The 22,895-nt window shown below is 40.6% G+C and overlaps 1 protein-coding gene across 5 annotated transcripts in view; it reads left to right on the forward strand.

Annotated features, from left to right (window-relative positions):
• Positions 1-22,895, forward strand: part of fbxw7 (F-box and WD repeat domain containing 7) — a 135,265-nt gene that overhangs the window by 50,803 nt on the left and 61,567 nt on the right. For 4 of the 5 annotated variants that reach the window (XM_076884809.1, XM_076884808.1, XM_076884811.1 and 1 more), the window contains one exon: positions 1-513. In XM_076884809.1, coding sequence (XP_076740924.1) covers positions 1-513 — 513 coding nt within the window. Of the gene's footprint in view, positions 514-12,256; positions 12,677-22,895 lie in introns of those variants that run through there. The other variant, XM_012918718.4, reaches the window with a different exon arrangement.

Below are 22,895 nucleotides of genomic sequence, written 5' to 3' on the forward strand. Positions count from 1 at the left end.
CCCGAGGCGTCGCAGGTTGATGGCGAGCGAGAACAACCATGGGCGCCGAGCGAGTCCGGAGCCAGCGACGGCCCTCGGGAGGACGGGGAAGGGGAGGAAGACGAAGAGGGCCTGCCAAACGGCGTGAACGGAGGTGACAAAGGAGCCCGATGGATGTGGGGGGCAGAGCAGCGACGACTGCGAGGGCAGCCGCTTGCTGCTGAAGAGGAGGAAGAGGAAGAGGAGGAGAACAACAATAGCAGCACCCACCAAGAGGAGGAGGAGGAGGCAGAGGAGAGGACAGAGGGAGGGGAGGAGCAAGGGAGGGAAGAGGAGGAGCGGGAAGAGGGTGAGGAGGAGGAAGAGGAGGATGAGGAAGAGATGGACCAAGACAGTGATGACTTTGAACATTCAGCGGAGAGCGGGAGGGAGGAGGAAGAGGAGGAAGGCTCTCTCTCTCTCAGGAACAGTGTGTCTGCCCCCAATAATAATGAGGACTCGGGATGTACACGCCAAAGCTCTTCCAACAAAAAGGTAAGCAAAGCTATTTGTATTGAACAGTTTACACTGGAACTACTTTCCAGTGACGAAAGTAGTTCCAGTGTAAACTGTTTAAATGTGTGCAGGATATTTTTCGGTGCTGTGAGCATCATCATTAAGGATGTCGCTGCAACTCCAGAAAAACTTATTGTTTATGTCATTTATACATCTCTGTGTGAAACTGTTGAATGTGTTGCACTTGCGCCTACGTGGTCCATATTTAAGATGGTAGCACCCTCTTGTGGAAAACGCTTGTTATTGCAGGAGCTGAACCATCTGCTTGGAAATAATTGGATACTGGAACTGCATTATATATTTGGAAGGACAAGTAAACATTGTTGAAAAATTATAAAGATGAACCTGAATGGCTGAGATGAAAAGTATAAAAGCATTGTTTTAAGTAAGTGCTGAAATTGCATTTGTTAATGGCAGTTTTGGCTCAAGACTGAGTTGATTCAGAAGAGAAAACAGCTGGGATTTGGGTTTAAATCTGTTCATGGTCTGATGTGTCTGGAAGACTTGAAGGCACGTTTTCCCCGTACTCATAAGTACACCAGATAGCCCCACCTTTTGCTATAGCATAGACCAGGGGTGTCAAACATAAGGTAAACACACAAACATAAGGAAGTTTCACCGGCCCAGCCCACATAAGGTCACAGGGAGCTGTATGTGGCTCATGACATAAACTTTGCCATCCTCGACAGTAGAGTGGACCCTCCTTGCCACTCAGTGCTGGCAGAGTAATGATAGAGTGCTGAGAGTTTTCCTTATAGTGACTGCTCACTCATATCAATTGCTGAACTTTTATGAAAATCCTGACACGTCAGCGCCTGCAGGTGCAAATTAAAGGTTACTGCAAAGAATACGGCTTTGTGCCTCTCAAACATTGTCACCCTGTTGGAAGTTGTTTCTTTGGGGGTGGCAGAGCTCACCATATATTTGGAAATAATGTGAATCTTCAGTGTTCAAATCAACTGAACACTAGAGCGAGATCATGTGGCGACATGCTCGTCACAACAGCTCATAACGGCTACTCCGCGCTTGCAAGTTTGAGTGACAAGTCCTGCCTTGAACTGCATGATTACAATCAATGTAAAGGTGGCTGCTAATGCTTGTGAAGCTTGTTGCGACTTGAGGAAACTGATGTGAAGACTCTCCTGAAATATGTGGAGAAGAACTGTTTAAAAAGAGCAAAGTCGCTGATTCTTTCTGTTGTGACTTAGATAAAATGCTCATACTGGAGATGCGTATTTACTAGTGTACTAGTCTTTGCTTGATACAGTTTGATACTTTACTGAGACTTTTCATGGTATTTTTTTTCTCCCCTGTGTCACACATGCATACTAATTTTGTCATGATAGGTTAATCCTGAGCATAAATATTAAAAGAAAGCACAATTTCCTTTCTCTGCTTTAGCTCTACTCCAGGAACATTTTGTACTGGCTTTTGCAGTAAAATAATAACCGCGTACTACACACGCCCACAGCCTGCTCCCGGAGACAGTATTTCATTCATATGTGCAATATCCAGGCGCTGTTTTAGGAGCTGGTAAAAGCACCTTCATGCCTCACTGATTGATGTCTGACATGATGTGTAATGATTGTAGCTGGAAGCGAGGCAGCGCTTGATGTTCTAAAACTAATTCAAAAGGCTCTGATGCACCAGTGCTTCAACAGTAACGCTGGTGTCCAGTTTCAGTGATGAGTCTTTCAGTGTGGCCTTCACAGCACCTATATTTAAAAGCCAGAAATCGAGCTGGTTGGGAAGTTTTCGAGAGGCTCAGCGTGACAATCATATTTTTGTTTAGCAATTTGGATGGAACGAGCAAAGTAGTAAATCTGTGGCTGACAACTTTTAGTACCAAAGGCTTAGTAAGTGTTTAGGTCTCCATCCAAATGTCATTGTTTAACAGTCTCTGTACATGGCAGATACTAACAACATATTTTCACTTTGCACATATTTGTTGTGTATATTTAAATTTTGAGCATCTTAATCCAATATTTGTCAAGTTCTTAGTCCCGTTTTGGCAGACATCCTGAGACTTCATTGGCCACTTATTTTAGGCATTATCTAATTTAACTTTAATATCACGGGGTCATGAAAATACATATCCCCCCACCCCGGAAATTAAACTTCTACCACAAATCTCCCTTATGTTTGTTTTAACTTTGACTTATAATTTCCATTGGCTGTCCAACGTTTTTTACTATTTTGTCAGATTATTCCTTCCTTTTTTAATATACTCTTGGAGCAATGTGGAGGACTTAAGAGGAAAGTTCTCATCTCAGCAGTGACTGAAGTTATGGATTTTTCAATAGCTCTGCAGTCTTTGCTGTTTTGCTCTCTAAAATCTCTTTGAGCAATACTTTCAAGAAGTTTTAGTATAGATGTTGAAGAGCATGTGGCATTGTTTCCTGTGTGTCATACCAGAGAGTCGGTGTTGTGTGAGGTTTAGTGTGAGAGGCTTTGATGCTGATTTTGTCCTTGCTTATATTATCTTAAATATAGCCATTAGCCTGAATTTGCTCCCCCTGTGCCTCTCACCATCTGACACAGCTGTCAGATATGTTTTTCAGGGTCTCAGTCAGTGTAGTGGGCCAGCTGGCTTTGATGTTGATGAACACATTTATTTCAGCTGTGGATGCTGTATGCTTGGAATTAGGAGGTGGTGCAGGAGGACTGCTTTGACATTTATCATTAGTTCAAGTGAGAAGGTGAAGCTCAGAAGAAGAAGCTTGTGTAAGTCATTCATCACAGTCACACGTGTATTGTTACTGAGCTGAATTTAGTTTTATTTGATACCCGAGGAGCAACCCCCCACCCTCAAAAAAACCATGAAAACTTAATTTCAGAACTCTGTGGATACAATATTAAAAAACTGATGTGATCAGAGGAGTAAAATAGAAACACGTCATGATATATGTGGTAAAATAACAAGGTGGGTAGGAGGAACAAAGATGTAAATGCAGAACACAAAGAAAGGAGCTGGGTTGTAAAAATAACCACATTAGCTTAGGTTTGAAAGCAGAGCCACTGTGATACAGGGATAGAACTGGTTCCGGTGCTTTAAGACTATTCCTACCAGTCCATTCACCTTTGTTTCGCACTGAGCACATTGTGAAAATATGTGAACTTGTTGTCTAATGTAAATGCTCATTGCCCGGGTTGCGATTCTGCAGAAAATTTATTTTGCTTTCCAGGGCATGGGTCGCAGGGGCAGGCAACAGGCTAAGCAAGGATGCCCAGACCTCCTACCTCCTCCAGCTTATCCAGGGGAACACAGAGGCATTCCCAGAGATGTAATCTCTCCAGCATATCCTGGGTCTGCGGTGGGATATGCCCTAAACACCTTACCCAGGAGCCATTCTTGCTTTCTTTCATTGTGCAGTAGCAGCAGTACTACTCTATGCCCGGATGGCTGAGCTCCTCACCCTGTCTCTTGAGGGAGAAGGCAGCAACCCTTTAGAGCAAGGCTGGGGGACTTACAGGCCTCAAGGGCCGGTGTCCTGCAGGTTTTAGATGCGTCTTTGATCCAACACAGCTGATTTAAATGGCTAAATAAGCTCCTTGAAGCTCCTAGCTCCTATGAACTAATCATTTAATTCAGGTGTGTTGACCCAGGGTGATATCTAAAACATGCAGGACACTGGTCCTTGAGGCCTGGACTTCCCCACCCCTGCTTTTAGAGAAAGCTCATTTCCTCCTCCACTTGTATCGACCTCGTTCTTTTAGACACTGACAAAAGAAGTCGGGACCATAGGTGAGGATAGGGACGTATATCGACCAGTAAATCTAGAGCTTCACTTTTATACTTGGCTTTGTTTACGGCAGTAGACTGATGCAGCGTCACTACAGCTGCAGCCCCAGCCCATCTGTCTCCTGCTCCCATCAATTGTGATGACACTCAAACATAAAGCGATGATGAACTAAATTACAATAGGAAGACTGAGATTCTGGAGAGTTAGCAGCATGAGAAGTTAGCAGCAGGTGGTTTCACGGTTTGATCCAGGAGCTGAAGCTGTGTCACAGCTGTTCTAGAGCATAATTCAGGATGTCAGAGGTGCAGAGTTAGGACCACATCTGAAGAGTCAGAGTAATAATTTCAGAAAGCTGAAAAAATGGTACTTATCATTTATGTAGTCAGTACTGCAGCGCGGTTTGAGCTACGATGGCACTGTATTTATATTAGGTTACGTTTATATGCAGCTGTAAAATGGAGCATAGTTTAGCAAAGAAGAAAAATAAATGCCTAAGAAATTGCACAGCTGCTATGTACAACTGCATTAAGATTAGGTGAGTAGAAACCACAGACAGAATTTATGCGTCTGGTGTGGTCCACTGTTTCCATACAGGAAGACCAAACCCTGGTCTTTTTGTGTAGAGATTGCGTACGGAAAGGCTTGGGGGGGGGGGGGGGTCCTGCAGTCCACTTACATGCATACTAAGTTAACTGGTGATTGGCATTAGTTGTAAACATGAGCACAATTTTGAGCCATGTGGGTAAGCTGTAAACCTTTAAATATGATGAGGAGCTGAGAAAGAGGATGGATAGCAGTTGAGTAGTCAGTAGACAAAGGCATTGGATCTTGACTTGAACTTTTGATCTCTATGGGTACTGCAGCTAATTTACACGTTACCCTAATAGTCACCAAAGTTAGGATATAAAGACCAAATCTACCAGATGCTTTTTAGGTGTTCATTTCTCCATCTCTCTGCTGTAGAGCCAGCAAACACAAAGTGATACTATCTCTCATAAACTGCCTCACTACTTCACCCCTTTCTGAGTTAGTCTCCAAAAATTCGAGAGCTGCAGGTGCACCTACGAGCAAAAATGTTTCCTTCCGTCTCAGTCTTCACACCCACGCTTTTTGAAGTTGATCACATCAAGTTACCATGGCGACTTTGTGCTGATGCACTACTCGGCCCCCTCATTGCTGCTTGAGCTATATTTGAATTTATTCTCTTATTTAAAGTGACCAGCAGCCCGTCCGTGTCTATTTACTGAGTCATTCATTCTTAAAATAATTCAGGTTGGTTTTAAAGACTCCATGGAGACAAATATTTCACTTGAAATATAAATCTGTTAATTTGGACTATTTACGAACTATAGGAGAATATATATTTGCAATCTTTGATGTTCGTTCATTTAAAGCTTAGAATTATTTTACCACGTTGGAGAACCAGAGTTAATGTGCTTGATTAGAGCTTGACAACCTGATATTACATGACAGCATGGTTTGTTCCTGTAGTTCGGATAGAAAATGTGCAGTTCTGATGATACATGTGTGTCAACAGTGGAAGATCAGCACGTGTGTGGTTGGGTCATGTTGCTAAAGTTTGCAAACTTAAAAATATATAATATATATAGATGTATGAAAGTTCAAGCAGCTCTGTAAAATTCTAAGCTTGAAAAATATTCCGCACTCTGCATGTCCCGGAATGTCCTGTGTGCACAGATTGTGTTCCCAGGTGCCGTAGGCTCAAGTCGCCCAAATGAGAATCTTCACCCTCTCCTCTTACTCAACACTCCCATCTTGTGATCTTGTGCGAACGAGGTGAGACTTCGGGTCATGCTCATCAGTTGACCTTCTAAATACATCAAGAGCCTTATGAATCTAGATACTGGCTGCGCATTAAGATTGCTGAAGGTCTAAAGAGCAAAGATGGTCTGGATTCAACTGAAAACGTAACTCAGATTTACATTTTAAACACACTCCTTCCTGTTCAAAGGTATGTGAACTAAAAGGGCATGCAGAACATATGTTCATGTATTAAATAACTTAAATGAATATATGGTGTTGGGGTAACATGATCCCGCTTGGCTGTAGCAGGTGTATCTCAGTACAATGTCTCATATAAATTAGTCGATGGGAAGGCGGTTTATAAAAAAAAATGTTTAAGGATATTTTAATTTGGCACTACAGGTTTATTACAATAGTTTTTAACAGGTAAAAGGTCAAGGTGCAAATAAAAATGGTTTGTTTTACTGTTTCCTTTCTCTGCAGAATGATCTATTATATCTACTACTGTAACTCTTGAATTTGAAACCCTTTGATGCAAATCAGCATCACAAAAACAAACATTAAATGTTTTACGGTATTTTAAGAGTACAATTCAAATGGGAAAGCACATTGCAAAATCCAGTTAAATTGCATCTTAATTACACTTTTAAACCGTTTTTAAATAAGCAGGAACATAATATACCCATTTTGTTCTCACTACAGTACACTGCTGCCTGTCCGTCTTAGAATTAATTTTAATATATCACTCATGAATAAGGCATTATGTGATCTTACAGGATTAAATGTCTCATCAGGACTCATCAGAGACCTTTGGTGGCAAGTGGATCTGCAGAGCCACAATAAGGCAAAACAGGAAGGTGCGATAAGGGGAGAGGGTACCGACCTCCACTGTGATAGAATAAAGTATTGAATTATTTGGATTCAAAGAAGATGGAAATAAACTGTCAGTGCCGCTATGTGCAGGTCCGTTAAATAATTTTGCCTTAACTTAAAAAAATAAAAAAGGGGAGGGGGGGAGAAAAAAGAAACTACTGTACGTTATCCTGACCACAGTCCAGCTGTCTGGGTAATAAGTTGGATGAAATCTGCATAAATTTACATCTGAGGATAAAGGTGGGTGGGGAACTTGTTTGAAAATCTGAGAAGCTATCAGAAGAAAAAAAGGAATAATATCTCAGCTACAATGGATGATACAGAGATTAATGAAAGTCGAGCAAACTCTTTCAGAAACCCCATAATTGGATTTTCTTTATCTTTGTGAGTAATTACAAAAGGACATATTAGGAGCTGCGTCTGCTCATGACTTTGGTGGCATTGACTCCAGTCAGGTCGAAATATTTCTCACGGTATCCCCGTTTCCATAAGAACGTATTTAAATCTGTATTTATGAATAACACGATGACGAATGCTTAAATTCATAATGTGCATTAAACTGCAGTCGGCTCTGTACACAAGCAACGTTTTTATATTGTCTTAGATGGAATGACTAATAACTTCTTAGCAAACTTGGACACAATTTATAACACACACACACACACACACACACACACACACACACACACACACACACACACACACACACACACACACACACACACATTCGCTGCCACCAATTAAATATATTTCCAAAGAGAAGGCAGATGTAGATGGCATCTCCCACACACTGGCCTTATCACACAGGCAGGAATGAGCCACAAAGGACCAGTGTTCTCAGCCTCCCACATGAAAGCAACTAGTTTGAGTCATTACCGATATATATTGATGACGATTTACTTTCACAGAGGCCCTCATTATAAACTAATACACCTCCACTGGCCTGCTGAATTGTTCTTTGTGTGTGTGTGTGTGTGTGTGTGTGTGTCTACACAAATAACACAGATAACTCTATTTCAAAAATAGTTTAGTTTGGCTAATTAAGGTAGTTAACTCCTGCTCTGATAATTAACCAATTCTCACGTTGCGCCTTTCTGAAGCATTCCTGGCATTCATTACAGCCACCTTCAGCTGATTCTTGTTTTGGGGTTACTCTGCATATAACTTCCAGGTTATGTATTCTCATTTTCTTCATGCAGGTCTTTTTGCGAGCTGGACTTCTGTTTTGTGTTTGTTTTTTAACCTGGGCTTTCTTGAGCCCCTATTTGAACATACCCAAACCTACCACAGCAAGTCACTGTTTCAGCAATATAAAACTCTCAGTTGCTTCCCATTAACTAACACTTTCATTCTTGCAGCTCATTAAGAGAATTTAACTTTCATTTTTATTCACCCCTCTCTTATTGAGGGGTGTTTATACGGTTTATCCCAAAGTCAAGGGTATTCCTGAAAGTTCAAGTAACAAAACAAATATTAAGTAACCGGCTTAACCAAAATATATATATTGCTGTGTAGCTCAATAAAATAAACAATGAATATCTGATATTAAAATCACTAGTAATGGAAATTTTTAATAAACGACAAAATAAAATAATCAAAAATCAAGAAAGGAAAAACAGAATATGAAGTGGCTTACTCAGTGCAGTACAAACAGCATAGCAAATATCAGATCATGTATAGTATAGTGTACTAGTGTACTGCAGGGTTGAAACAAGCACCTACAAAATCCAGTTCTTAGTTGAAGATCATGTAAGCAGTGCGTTGTATCACAAAAGATTTTAGATGTAGCTTTTTCAGTGCAGCATATTTGTCCCAGACCTTCACACCAGAGGGAGGCAGTGGTGTGAGGGGTCATGTTCATACACAATCCAGGTGGTGGTTGGCTTTCGGCGGCTCAGCTCAGATTGCCGATGCAGAGGAGCAGAAAGAGTGATGTAGTCCCCCCTCCAGAAACTTTCACTTTAATCATTTATATGTACCATGGAGGTGTTTAAAGATAATAGCAGAGTGCTGCCTTTTTCCACTTCATTATATATTATAGTTTTGGAATACCTTGATATTATTATCGTTTAACTAATTTAAGGCTGATGGGTTTTCTGTCATTGTCACACAGTATAAATATATTTCATCTATATTTCATCTGAGTCTGTAGAGATTTACTTTTCACAATCACCTCAAGTTCTCCAAAACTGCTGTGATGGGCTATGAAGGTAGTTTGGCAGCATTTAAGCAGAATTTATGCTCGGCCCGAACCAGTTTAATAGCCAGACCAATGAGTACTACTCATGAATCTGAAGGGGTTCCTTGGACCATGTCATTGCTTGGCTCCTTTTCCAGGAGCAGTTGAAAATAAAGAAAATAATGACCTGGCACTCCCACTCTTTGCCCCTCACACACAACCCAAGTTTTTATCCCGTCACATCAGTCACTTTGAAAAGCTGGGAGTGACCCGTGTAATGATGTTGAGTTACTCCAAGCCAAACATTCTTGGCCTCTGGCCTCCAGTAGTCTTTTCAGGGATTGCAACCCCTCTGACCCATTAGTAACAGTGAGGCAAAGTAATTTTAAAAAAAAAGAAAAAAGGAGAGATAAATGTAATAATACAATAAATTTGTAATAGGCCATGACATATTGTCGGTATCTATTAGAATGGTATGAGGTTTCTTTTAATTGTTCCTGTTTGGCTAACTCTTGATTATTTTTAAGCTTGTGGGATGCATGTTCCTGTCTACTTTGTGCCAGGGATATTTTTTGCCCTTTTATGATGGTGCATAACCCCAGGCCACTTTCCACCCCATAGCAAACTGGGAACTTAAAATACATTTTTCACTGGAAGGATAATCTTTAGGTTTCTTGGTCGTGGACAAAGCAAATTGATATTTATTGATAACATTCAGGGTTTTTGGATTATGTGAAATTGTTCTATAATGAAAGAAGAACAAGCAAAAAACAACACCTGCATGACTTGCAGTTTAACAACTTACTTTGGGGTGATCATGTTGTAGCAGACTGGAATAGCGTGTCTTTCACATAGCTTGTTGACCTAAGATTAGTCTGAAAGCTCAAGTAACCTACAAGGCCTGAACCATATCAGAAAAAAGCGGCCGCTCACTGGTGCCTCACTGGTTAGGACACATTGGATGTGGACTAATAGTAGTGGTTATTTTCTCTATGGGAAAACTAAATGGTCCCGTTCATCGTTTCGGATAAGTGGAGGAATGGGGCATCCATCTTTTCAGAGTAGTCAATAGTCATCAGACAATTTTATTTTGTGCATATGTGTAAGGCGACACTCTGCATCTCTTGTCTCAGAGGATTGGTGCGCCCGTGTCTTGGCACACCAAGCTGAACTTGGATGCCTTGTGCCAACAAACAATTGACTGAGCTTTTAACAGGCAACATTAGTTGTTTTGGAGTATAGCAGATTTTTTTTTTTGTTTTTGTTTTTTTACATTTTTATTTTGTTGTTTATTTTACATCACATTTCCTCAATTTGAGTATTCACCTAGTCTCTCTTTGACTTTTGAGAACAACATAAAAAACAAGTCTTTGTTTCTCTGCACGGGCTGCAACCTGCATAACTGAAGAGACAGATTTTATTGGGATTTGTCTCCATTTGCAGTCTACTGGTACTTTCAGTTGTTGACGTGTTGGAGGTTGTCATTCATCTGCCTTGTTAGCCATTATACTTTTCGCTGAAAACCAGTTGTTCCGAAGAGCTTAGACAATTTCCTGTTTCCACTGTGATGATACATCCTCTGGACAGGATCTCTTGATTGGAAACTTGTTGCAATCATCTGATGATCATGATCAGCCAGAGTGATTGTTAGTGGAAGACCTCAGTCCTCTAGGCTTGCCCAGATCTCACTGTCAGATGTGTATAGGAAGCACCACAGCTTTATAGAGTGCTTGCTTTGTTTTTCTTGATGTCCAGACCTTCTCCAACATCTATTTGGCTGTAGCTCCAGAGCTGACGCCACCTAGAAATGCAAGTTTGTGTTGGATGACCATGGTTTTTGGTTGACAACAGGCACCATTTCTTGCCTCAAGTGTTTAAGGAGTGAGTGACAGGCTGGAGGATGATGCACCAACTGGAGGCTGGTGATCGGTCTTATTCCTGGGGTTCCTAGTTGTGATCAGTTGACCTATAGAAAAAAAATAGCGTTTTTTAAAAATTTATTTTATTTATTAACGAAACCTTGAATCTATTGAATGTGGTCGCCATTGTTAGTCCAGCAGGTTCAGTTGCTTGTTCCAACTGTGCTAAACATACTGTTAAAAGCCATGGGTGTTGGTCTGCCTACAACACTCAATGGCGTCCAGCGGCTGACTGTCAGAGTGGTGTGTCGGGGTCCTCGGCGTACTGTCGGATGCTCAGGCCCTGTAATCCTCCTCAAACAATAGTGGATGTGAGAATAGAAGGGAGGTTAAGCCCTGTAGGTCTTTTGTTACCATGTGCTCGGGCATTTAAATGCACAGAGGGATAGTTGTGTTTTGCCACTCACTCGAACTGGAGATTCATTTGTATTCGCTGCCAATTATGAAAGGTTTTTTCTGCTGCATATTAATTTTCTTTTTTGTAAGTTGGCATAAAAGCGTACGTAGAGAATGTACATATCCATTTTCTCTGCCCCTTCTCTCGTTCTGCCATTTGGACCTTCACATCACTATTCCTTTACATCTCTGACACTGTGTTCGTGTGGTGCACGGTTTAATTAAAAACCATCGCATCCTGCTGCTGCTTCGCTTTCATAGCTTCATGTGAAAACACATGCACTAGACTTCAAAGTGCATCCCTCACTGATTAAGTGAATTCTTGTTTAAATGCATGTGTCACACATACTGACGTTGGACAGCTGTGTCGCCTCCTGAAATATCCTCAGCCTCTTTGCTGACAAAGTTACTGACATTCCCTAACATCACGGTTCAGGGATGAACCAGAGAAGGTTGGTGTAAAACAAATCCTTCCTTCCACAGGCATGTTGACATCTGATTCCAATAAAGATATCTGTTTTTTTGTCGTATGCTGACAATTTTGTGTGTTCAAGTTAAATGGGCTAAATGATGATGTAGGCCACAGAGGTAGGAGGACCAGGAGGGGCTCAGAGAATGACTACAATGAGGAAGTTCCCTGGATACACGTGCTGCAACAGACGACTCTTGGTACACATTCCACCACAGAGGGGTCATGAGAGCAGATTCCACGGTGCCTGTCTGAGGGGGGAGAGGCTGCTGGGTCCATCCTCTTTTCAGGCCCCGACAGCAGCTGCTCTGCCTGGCTTGGGCGCAACAGTGACCTCACACCCCGGAGATATTTTAAAGGGTGCCAGTCAGCATGAGCTCTGAGTAGGTAGGACCTCGACAAGTGCAGTTTTAACACATCTGCTGCACAATGTTCGAGAGATCCGAGGGAGATCCAGCAGTGGTGTAAGAAAAAGTATCTACTTGCAAGTTGGTCGGTTTTCAGAGCCCCTTAGTGGGAAATGATACGTTAGACATCTCTTTCTTTCCTTTTCTGTTTCTTGTTTCTTGCAATGCTGCGGCATTGCCCTATTCCCCGTTTCTCGTCATCCGGCGCTCAGAGAAAGATGCCGAATGTTTCCTGTAACAAAGAGAAGACTCTACACGTCCCGCCAGAGAGCCAGGCACTCAACCCGGCTGATTCTAAAGACATCGCCACGGAATCACTACCTCCTCAGAAAGTACTCAAGATATTCAGCATCAACATCATTGCTCAGGGTTTGCCTTTCTATCGTAGACGGGTGAGTGTTGTACATATTCAGCCAGTCGCAGAGTTTGGGTTTGGCCGATCCGGAAATGCCAGAGGTCATCGAACACGCTTACCCCTTTTCACCTTGGTTGGTGTTGCTTTTATAGCTGCCTGTTTATAGAAAACGGCAAATCAAAAAAATTAAGCTGCTGTGTTGCTTTCGTTCGTTACTACTCTAGTAATAGTTTGCATTGACAGGGTTATAACTGAGTTAAGCGAATGTTTTTCTGACAAATTGTAAACGTAATAGACTTGTTTTTGTTACATGCTACAGATAAATTAAAAATCTTGACCTAACCCCCCCACTCCTTTTCCCCCTTTTTTAACATTTCTTCTTTCTTTTTCCACAGTACGTTGATTGGTAGTGATATGACTAGTTTAAAAATGGCAAATGTAAATACAAATTTGTCCTTTTGTCATCTCACTATGCACTGATACAAGCTTCGCGTGCCCCAGCTCCACCCATGGCAGGGGACGGACACCAGCTTATAGCCTTAAAAAGGCCGTAAACTACGAGCCTATTTTTAGGGGAAGTTTTTGGATAAAGTATTGATTAAATGGAAAACCTTAAAACAAAAGTGTCTTCAGCTGTTGACTTATGATAGGCTATAGAGCAACTGATCCTGCCTTCTATGACATTTGTTTTTTCTTTTCTTTTTTGTTAATTGGCAAATACGTTTGCATTTTTTTGTTTTAGTTTTTTTTATTTTAATGTAGAAATCAGTATTGTTGGTTGAAGCCATAAAATTACGTTACTACTTAATTACGGCATTAGTTAAGTTGCCTGTAATGGTAACACTGCTCGCGTTGAAACTTTACTTTGACTCATGTGCTCACTGGAATCGGTGTGATAATTTAATGTGATTGGAAATTAATGAAATCAGATTGCCAGAAATCAGCTTCCCAACTGAAAACAAAAAAACTTTAAGACCACCTTATTGTCAGATTAAATGCACAAAAGTACAATTCAAAGTCTATAACACAGTTGAGGGTTGGTTTCATTTTCACAATTTTGCAATGAAGCGACTAATACAGGCAGTAATGTAGTAGTTGTATTTTGTCAAACTTTTTTTTTTTTTTTTAAATTGTCGATAAGAAGGAATGTGTGGTTTGTTAGGTTTCTTTTGTTGGTTTTGTTTTTTTCCCTTAAAATGTTACTTAAAATCAACTTCATTAGCTGGAAAGCTTTCTTATTGTACTCAGCAACATTGTACTCACGCTCCATTTAAAGAATCTGATTTGGTGGGGAACTTAAATATTAGAGCAGTGACAGCAGATGTTTTTATTGAGCCATAATTGTCCTGGTGACCTTTCGCCAATTATCTGGGTGCTGTGATTGGAGTTATAGATAGATTAGTCAAAAATGTCACCACTGGATCTGCCACAAAAGTCTGAAGAGGACTCTGATGGTGAGGAGAGAGGTTGTGAAATATGGACTGAAATAGAAATGAGAATAGATGTGACAGTCACTGGGGAGGGTCGGCTTGTCCTTTTCTTCTTCTTGGGTTTTCTTCCAGAACAAAGCAAGCTGCTTTGTTGATTCGATTTTTTTTAAAACGAAATGTCTGTTAAGATTTGTGCCTTTTATGTAATGGCCTGTATCATAGGTTAAAAGGATAAACTGTGGTATGTCACAACAGGCAGTTTCTTCAGTTTAAACAGGAACAGGATGGGTAAACAAAGCAGAGTTCAAACCTTCATTGCACTTTGTTTTACAGCAAAGTGTTTTATTATCTCTAATTACTATGTATGAATATAGCCTGCAGTTTTCATGCTGACTAAAAATGTCAATACAATACAATAAAACCCATTCTATGGTGAATGTAGTATAGTAGCAGCGTGTAAAAATCCAAATAGCTCAGCAAATTAAATGGAACAAAATAAAATACAATAAAACTGCTAAAAAAAAATAAATAAAAAATAAAGGTAAAGAAAAGTTGATTAGCCATTTTTCCAAATCTGAATTATATCTGCCACATCATCATTTATTTGCAGTTTATTGTTTAAAATTGTATTGTGCAGTTTTATTTAGGTTTTTCAGGAGAAACAAAATAACAAAGATGTAGAAGTCTAGAACTCGTGTTTCAAATATGGTACACTTGGCTTTCAAGCATTAAGCAAGAAAACTGCAAAAATGATCGAAGAGGTAAAGTCAAAGGATGAAACTCTTCTATCTTGGGCTTTTTATATCGTCATCCGATATATATCGTTATATCGAACAGCCCTACTTCTATCTTCATCACTGTTTATGCAGCAGACTCGGCAATGGAAATACCAAAGCATATGTGCTTTGTTTAAGAATGCTTTTGTTTTACTATTTCGTTGGTTTAACATACACACGTATGTCTGAAAGGAATCTTGAGCTTCCATGTCGTTTACTTTGGAGTAAGAACTAAATGGAAAGGTCCCACAAGGCCGGTTCTTGCTTACACTGCTGCATGTAGAGCACATGCCACGTGGACTATGCTGCATATGTGACAGCTGTCAGTGAATGGCATAGCAGGGGTTTCTTATGGTCTCTGTGGTTTAGTATAACCTGGCATTATGAACGCATTTTAAGCTTGGACTTTCTGCTTTGTTGCTCACAAAATGTTTTCTTACAATTATTATTATTTTTTTTCAATTGTTAAAGAGGTTTTACTAAGAGGTTATTTCTTGCATCTATATGTCTGCTGAGTATCTCAGAGGGTTGCACCCAGGCTCTAAACCTTCTCATACTCTGCTGATTAAAAATGAAACTACTTTTAGTTGCTCCCTTATTAAGAAGAGGTCTCCACAGCGGGTAGCTCCACATGTTGGTTTTGTTTTTTTTAAAACACCAGATGCCCTTTCTGACACACCCCAAAGGGTTTTGTCTCCTCGTGGGATCAAACCTGAGATCTTTCACTTGTGAGGCAAACATATAAACCACTAAAGTTTGGAGCTACTGCTGTGCTGATTAAAATAGTCTTGAATTACTCCAGTATTAAGGTGACCAGGGGAATCCGCACTGCCATCTCCTCCAACAGCTTGATACCTATTCTGGCTGCCGGAAACACAGTCACGATATAGAACATTAACAGCAGGACATTTTAGTTGGGGTATTAATTTTCTCAGCCACCACACCCTGCACTGCAGGGCTGTTGAGTAAGGCAATCTATTCTTGCCCATAGCAGCCATGCCTGCATCAACGGCTATCAGCAAGAAGCATCTGTGGTTTGAGCAGGTGCTCCGGGCATGCTACAACTTTCTTTAGCAAGTTTCTCACACCTCAGTCTCCTGTAGGTTTGTCCATGAGTAAGTTCAATAGTGATACAGATCTATATATTGGCCTGCTTTAGACTGTTCATTAGGATTGTGAATTTTAATTATACCAGTGGTTAATTGGGCTGAGACTTTTCCAGTCAGATACAGTTGTTGCCATTTTAACTGCTCTCTTCTAGAAAAACTACAAACCTGCTACTGTTATGAAAACCTTTATGGTGGTTATGGCAGCAAAGATCTGATGCTTGTTTTTCAGGTTGTATCTCTACAGCCTTCTCTCCTAGTTCCCTTGGGCACTTTAAGATTATATGTGTCATCAGTTTTATGATGATGCATATAGTTTAGGAACATCGGGTGCGATTGTAGTCATATTTTATATGTAGTCAAAGAATTGGTCATAATAAACAAGATTCTTCACTGTGTGTATTATGACTGCGGACATGCATAGAAGTATACTCTCGCTTGACTAGTTGGTGATGGCATACATGCGCAGGTCGGTAAATCTGGTTTCCTGTCTATTTTTGAGAACATGTGCCTGGAGACACTGAAGCCGCGCTCACTTTCGATTCGAGTCGTGTGTCCCTGACCGGCACGTGACAACTAGGGTGACATGATATACACACCGGATCCTGCTCCTTGGAGGTCAGATGATTTGATGGAGGCTCAAGTGTTATTTGTCGTTGGTCAACTGTTTTCCGTTCTGAAAACCTTGATTTCACCTCAGTTTATTGCAGTGTTTTGACTGTGCTTGCTTATTTTTAGCAGAGGAGGACAGAACTTGGCTTCCCAATTAAATGTTTGACGGTACACACTAGATGCACTATTTACAAGACTGTGTAACAGGAGCAAAATGCAGTTCTCTGCTGCTTTATAATGAGAAATGGCCACAGCAAAAAACACGACTACAGCAACACTGAAATTGCCTGATTTAAAAATATGGACTTTGTTAACAAGATCAGCAAGACCATTTAATTGATCTTTATTATGCACTGTCCACTTTAAGTAAGGTAAATTATTCTGAGTGCCCAGCATATTTGGAATAATTAAATTTTAAACTATCTTTTTTCACCTTAAAAGTTCTACCAGACTTCTTCTTTATTCAGCAGCACTCGTGTTTCACCTTATCACTGCCTGCCTGCAAGAAACGGGTTAAGCATTTTAAATCAACTAAAGCCCTCCTGACAGCATCATTCAGTTCTACAAACGGCATCAGTCGGGCATCTTAACCTTTTTTGTCCTGTTTAGCCAAATACAGAATATTGTGTTTGACAGGATAAGAAGCTAATTAATCTTTTGAAGTTTGCATCCTTTATTTTTGTTCCTTCTTCTTTCCTTTCTATTAGTGATGCAATGCGTTGTAACATACTGGAGGGAGGTTGGCATGAAGCTCCAGAGAGAGCCCCCTCTTTGTTTGGTGTTGCTATTGAACTGGTTGATGAAAGTGCTCGAGCACTTACAAACTTACATGGATATGTACTTCATGGCATGTTAGGTATTTGAGTTTTTTGTTTGCATCTTACAGCAGTAACCCCGAAAAGCAGGAAAAAAAACTGAACTGTGCATTTTTTCTAAAACCAAGGCTATGTTCAAGAGATCTTGTTTATTATGTTGACTTAGTCATTCTGCAACCAAAGATGCAAACAGTCTGGTCTTAGGTTTTCAGTTAAGTGCTGTTTAGCTGTTAAAAAAAAAAAAATAAAGCAAAATTAATTTTAGTTAATTAATTTGTTAATTTAGACTATTAACAATCTAAATTTAAATGGTCTGTTGTGCAGTAGCATGCATTTGCACATGTTGCTGTTCTGTGTTAATGTCTAAAGTCTGCTTGCTGCACAGTTGTCGGACTTCTTTAAAACTTTTTTAAAAACTGAGTTCTCACATGAAGTTATAATTGAAAGTTGACTGATTTTTCTGCTCCAAATTTCAAGCGCTCTCTGCTGAACTAAGGTCCAAACCACAGTGCATTGCAAGAGAGTGGATTCTATTGCCCTTCGCTGCAAATAACAGAGGGAAGGCATCTGCCATTGGCTATTCTGAGAAGGAGTCCCATTCCAGGGAGTATACAGATCCAGTCGGATAGCTACTCACATCAGCCAAACACTTTTGTTTACCCGTGTGAAGCAGACTCAACACTGCGGCAGAAAACGGCCTATGTGGTTTGCTTGTGCCTTAATTAAGTCTGCTTGGGCTTTTTTAAATATTATGACTTTGTGGGGGAAACATGAAATGAAAAGGAAAATGTTGTTCTTCTCAATTTTATTTTGCATGTAATTTCCAATGTCAAGTTGACCTAGCTGATCGGTTAACTTGAGCCTGAACTAAATACCTCTCGAGTTCAAGCTGCTGGTGTACAGTGTTGTAGTGTTGTGGTGCTTTACATACAGAGCATGCTGCATAGCAATGTGCCTCCACCTGCCACAGGGCTGCCTGAAGGCTCTGACATTTCCCACGCTGTTAGACAGGAGCCGAGAAAAGATGTGTCCCAGCTCCTAAACATCGCCTTTTAAAACTGAAAACATGAAGCAAAATAAAACCTCAAACACTTTCTTTCACACAAATGCACACCCACGTCTCTTTACTGGTTAAATAATTCATCTGAGTTGTGGTGTATGGAACACATTCTTCTTTCATAATTCAGCACAATTGGATGCGCCATAGCCTTAAATCCGAGCCAACTCTAGTTTGTTTGTTTGTTTTCCCCCGCCTGTCCCGTTTGGTTCTTTTGCCATCAAAATTATTGTCTAAAGGCCAAGAAAGATGCCCAACGGATTTACTTTACCAAATGGAGCACCTGTGTGTACACCTGTGAGCATGAGTGCGCATGTATTTAAAAGGTTCCTTCATGTAATGATCTGCTAGAGGGTGTAGGGAGCCATAGCCCCGTCCTCCAGGGCATGAAGCAGGTATGGAGGAGATCCAGGCTCCAGACATCAGAGACCCTCAGAGCACAAGAGGCCAAGGCAGACCAACAGAGGGGCAACCGTGCCACTCTCCGGGAAAGAGCTGAGGAGAGTCACAGATGAGTGGTCACTCAGCAGCCGCGGAGCAGACGCCAGGGGGGGGTCGCAGTGACGTGCCCATGAGCTCCACCGACAGCCAGAGTGACCGAGCCCCAGGCCCACAGGCGGAGGGCACCCCACCCGCCTCTAGTTTGTTTTTAACCCCTGCACCAAGTTCTTTATCACCCCAACCATTTATCCTGTCAATTACCCAGTGTTGAGCTTATCAAACATTTTTTGTGGTCTACGGAGTGGTTTACTCGTCTCACACTGATCCTTTTGAAGTGTAGTTTGGATTAAATTGGAGAAAAAATGAAACGTAAATGAATTAAATCATTTTTCAGAGCACCATGTTTTAATATCTTTCTGCAGTAGTCTTCAATAAGACTATCAGAATAACAGCAAGTTATAAATCCCTGGATTGTCACAATTGCTAATTGAACCTGCTTTGGTAGGTTGGGTGAATATAATAAATGGTACTACTTTAACATGTTCAAAATAAAGGTTCAATACAAATACAGAAATATATTAATTGATTTTCAAACATTTTCACTACAAATGTAACTCTGGAAAATGTTACGAAATATACAGTGTTGTGCAAAAGTCACTACTAATTCCACTATATTTGGCTAGGAAGATGAGAGTCAAAGTTATTGAACAGAAAAACCTCATTTTAAATACAATGTATATAAGGTAAAAACAAAGTCAGTTTTTGTTATGACCACCTCTTCTTCATCAGAATTTTCTCAGGCACCTTTCTTTTTGTTTTCTTTAAGCAGTCTTCAGGAAAGTTGTCCAGGGTTTGTGAAGGACATTCAAAGGTCTTTTTTTGGATGTTGGCTGTTTTTTATGTTCTGTCAAGATGATTCCACACTACAATAATGTTGAAGTCTGGTCTCTGGGGAGGCCAATCCATGACTGATACTGTTCCAGTGTATTTTTCGATCCAGGTATGCTTTACTGTATTAAAGTATCATTAAACAAGAATGTCGTTGTAAAGTATGAGGACTGAAACTGAGTGAAAAAGCAGCCAATGTCCACTGAAAAGCTTGGAATAACCTTCAGGAAGCTTGGAGGACTGTTGCTCAAGACCACTTAAAAATTTGTGTTTTTTCTCCTTGAAATTGAAACACAGAGAAACGAGGGGTGACTCAAGACTTTGACATTGCACTGTACAGTGGTTTGCAGATCAGTGAACCCTACATTTAATTAAAAAATTGTACAGTGGCAAAAAAAATATTGAAAGTATTTTTTAATGCTCATGTTGAATTTCATGTCAAGTGTGCAGTGGCATGTTTGCTGCAGTGTTGCATCATTGATGATGTATAAATAAGTGCACATTATTTTGTGCCATTGAACTGGTGTTACCTTTTCTGTACAGACTTCCCGTCTTACTACCTACAGTCAGCGTCAGACTTCAGTGGGCAAAGTATAAGGTATAGAATTCAGATGATGGTTGTAACCATGCTGACTGTTTTGTTTTTGGCGTCAGTGGTGTTAACCCCAATTTTAATTTTAAAACAGTGTTTTGAAATGACAGGGCCTTAGCTGTCTGGTGTCTTACCCCTGTCTGAGTATCAGCATTTCTCATCACTGACCTTCAGCGAGCCGCTGCTGTGCCTTTCACAGCGACCTGCTCGCTGTAATCTGGACATCAGTGAAGACAGACTGTGAACGGATAACTGACTGGCAGTAACTGATGCGACCGTCTGCATAGTTTATCTAATCGGTGTATGAACCCTGCTGTCTGAGTCAGTGTGTGGTCTCCCTGCTTTAATGTGCGCTTGTGTTGTGCTGCAGTGCAGTCTGGACATTACAGACCGTGACTCCCTGTACTGTTAAACCGCTGCAAAAATGTCAGTGTCTAATGTCAGCTTTGTGGGCTTTTCCTTATTTTTGCTACGCTGTGTAAAGCGTTATCTGTAATCTGACATTTACTTTGTGGTTTCTTTGAGAGGTTTTTAAAACTCAAAGAAAGGACAGTGAAAGTCGGGTCTGTTTTACACCCTGAAGAGTTTCATATGGAGTATTTGTAAGGGCAAATAACACTGAACTTGGGTCTTTTTTTTTTTCTCTCTCTCTTTTTTTAAATAAATGAACCTACAGTTGATAAATCAGATCCAACTTTTATAATTGCAGGCATGGTATTGTAGGTAAGGTGAGGTATGCATGTCCATACCTTACAGGTGCCAGAGGGGTCTGTTGTTCAGAGATTGAGAAGAGATTTGAATATTTGCTCAGCAACAAGAGGATTACACTCTCTGAGGAACGCAAGGTCTCTAGCAGGGCAAGGCGAGCAGTCGGCCTTTATAAGATAGGATAGAAAGACGGATGAATAAAACTTGTGGTAGTGTAGTGGAGCAGTTCGGCTGAAGTCATTTTTCACAACACCCTGGTTTTTTTGACTTTTTCAGATAATTCAGAAACTAACACTGGTGAACATCTTGTTAAAAACAACAATAAAGAAACAACCTTTTATTTTACCCAAACTATAAATCCATAAAAGATCTTGCATTTTATACTATAGTGAAGATGTTCTTTTTTGTAGCCCTCTTAAAGAAGTAGAATTTTCTCCGAGCCTAAAAGAACGCCTAATCTTTCTCTAATCCACCGTGCAGCACTAATCTCTGTACAATGCTTTGTGATGTTCAGGTATAACACCAGAATTGAAATGAACACAATACCCTCTGAGACATACAATAGCTGCGGCAGTGTCCATATTAAGCCCATGTGACTTGATTCCTCATCTGACATTGATTAGCAGTATGTACAGCGTGAGGGATGATGGATGACTGCCAGGTTTCGGCCATGACATCCATGTTTATAATTTGCTCAGTTTATAAATGACCTTCGCTGTGATGTATTGTACCTTCAGGTCTGACATGTAAGGCCAAGTTCAGGCCAAAAATAGCATTCTGTAAAAACCACAAGGGGCCACATTGCTACAGGTACCAGTGAGAAAATGAAATATGATCTAAGAGGTTTAGTTTCAGGAGAACATCAGTGAGTTTGAAGGCTTATCACATCCCTAAATGCCGCACCAGGGAAGGATTGTCTATCTCCGGTGTGATCACGATGGTCGTCGTTTGATCTTCAGTCACAATGTTCACGAGGTAAACAATAGAATTAACACAGTTGACGTTACAAAGTAAGTTCACAGGAGCGCACTTGTCTGTATTGGCCTGACAAATATAGCCTGTTGTAGCAGAGGACCTTAGTTTGTTTATGACATGTTGCTGTCAGTCATAATCAGGCTTGTTTGATTTTTATGGCCTTCTTACTGTGGCATTCATACTTTAATTTGACTTTCATGTTCATGACTGAGGATAATATGAATCCTTCCTGTGCTATAGAGAAGCATCTCTACTCTTCCAAGGACATAGCTCTCCTTTATGTCATTAACACTATAGCAAAGTGGAAATTACTGCACCTTTTTCAGTTTGCCCTCTGTGGGCACAGAACAGAAGGAGGATGAGTGCATGCCTGGCAGAGTACTGATTTCGCTCTTCATAAAACATCTACTCACGCTCTGCCTACCTTATATCACTTTCATAATTCTCTTGCTGCAGTCTTCCCCCTCCTCTCATTCATTCAGTTATTCTTCCATCAGGAAAGGTGAAGCCTGGCCTTATCTCTGAGCAGCAGAGCCTAGACCGTCACTCTTTACACTGGATGGGCTTCTTATTGTTCTAAATAAATGAAGTCATGGCATTTCACTACAAGTAGTTTCTTATAAGTGAGAATTTCTCCAAAGAGTGTCATTGCAACAAGTGTAAGCCTTGCACAGACGGGCGTATAAATATTGAACATTTTGAGGTAGTGGTTGACACATTTGCTTAACACGCCAAAGATCCTCTGTTTAAGATGGGGAAGGAGACAGATTCCTGGGAGGCCTGCTTCAAATCCACCTCCATTGTCCCGATACCCAAAAACTCCAACCCATCTTGCCTCAATGATTACCGCCCAGTA

Source organism: Maylandia zebra, linkage group LG6 (genome assembly GCF_041146795.1).
Source record: "Maylandia zebra isolate NMK-2024a linkage group LG6, Mzebra_GT3a, whole genome shotgun sequence".
In the NCBI taxonomy this organism is placed as follows: domain Eukaryota; kingdom Metazoa; phylum Chordata; class Actinopteri; order Cichliformes; family Cichlidae; genus Maylandia; species Maylandia zebra.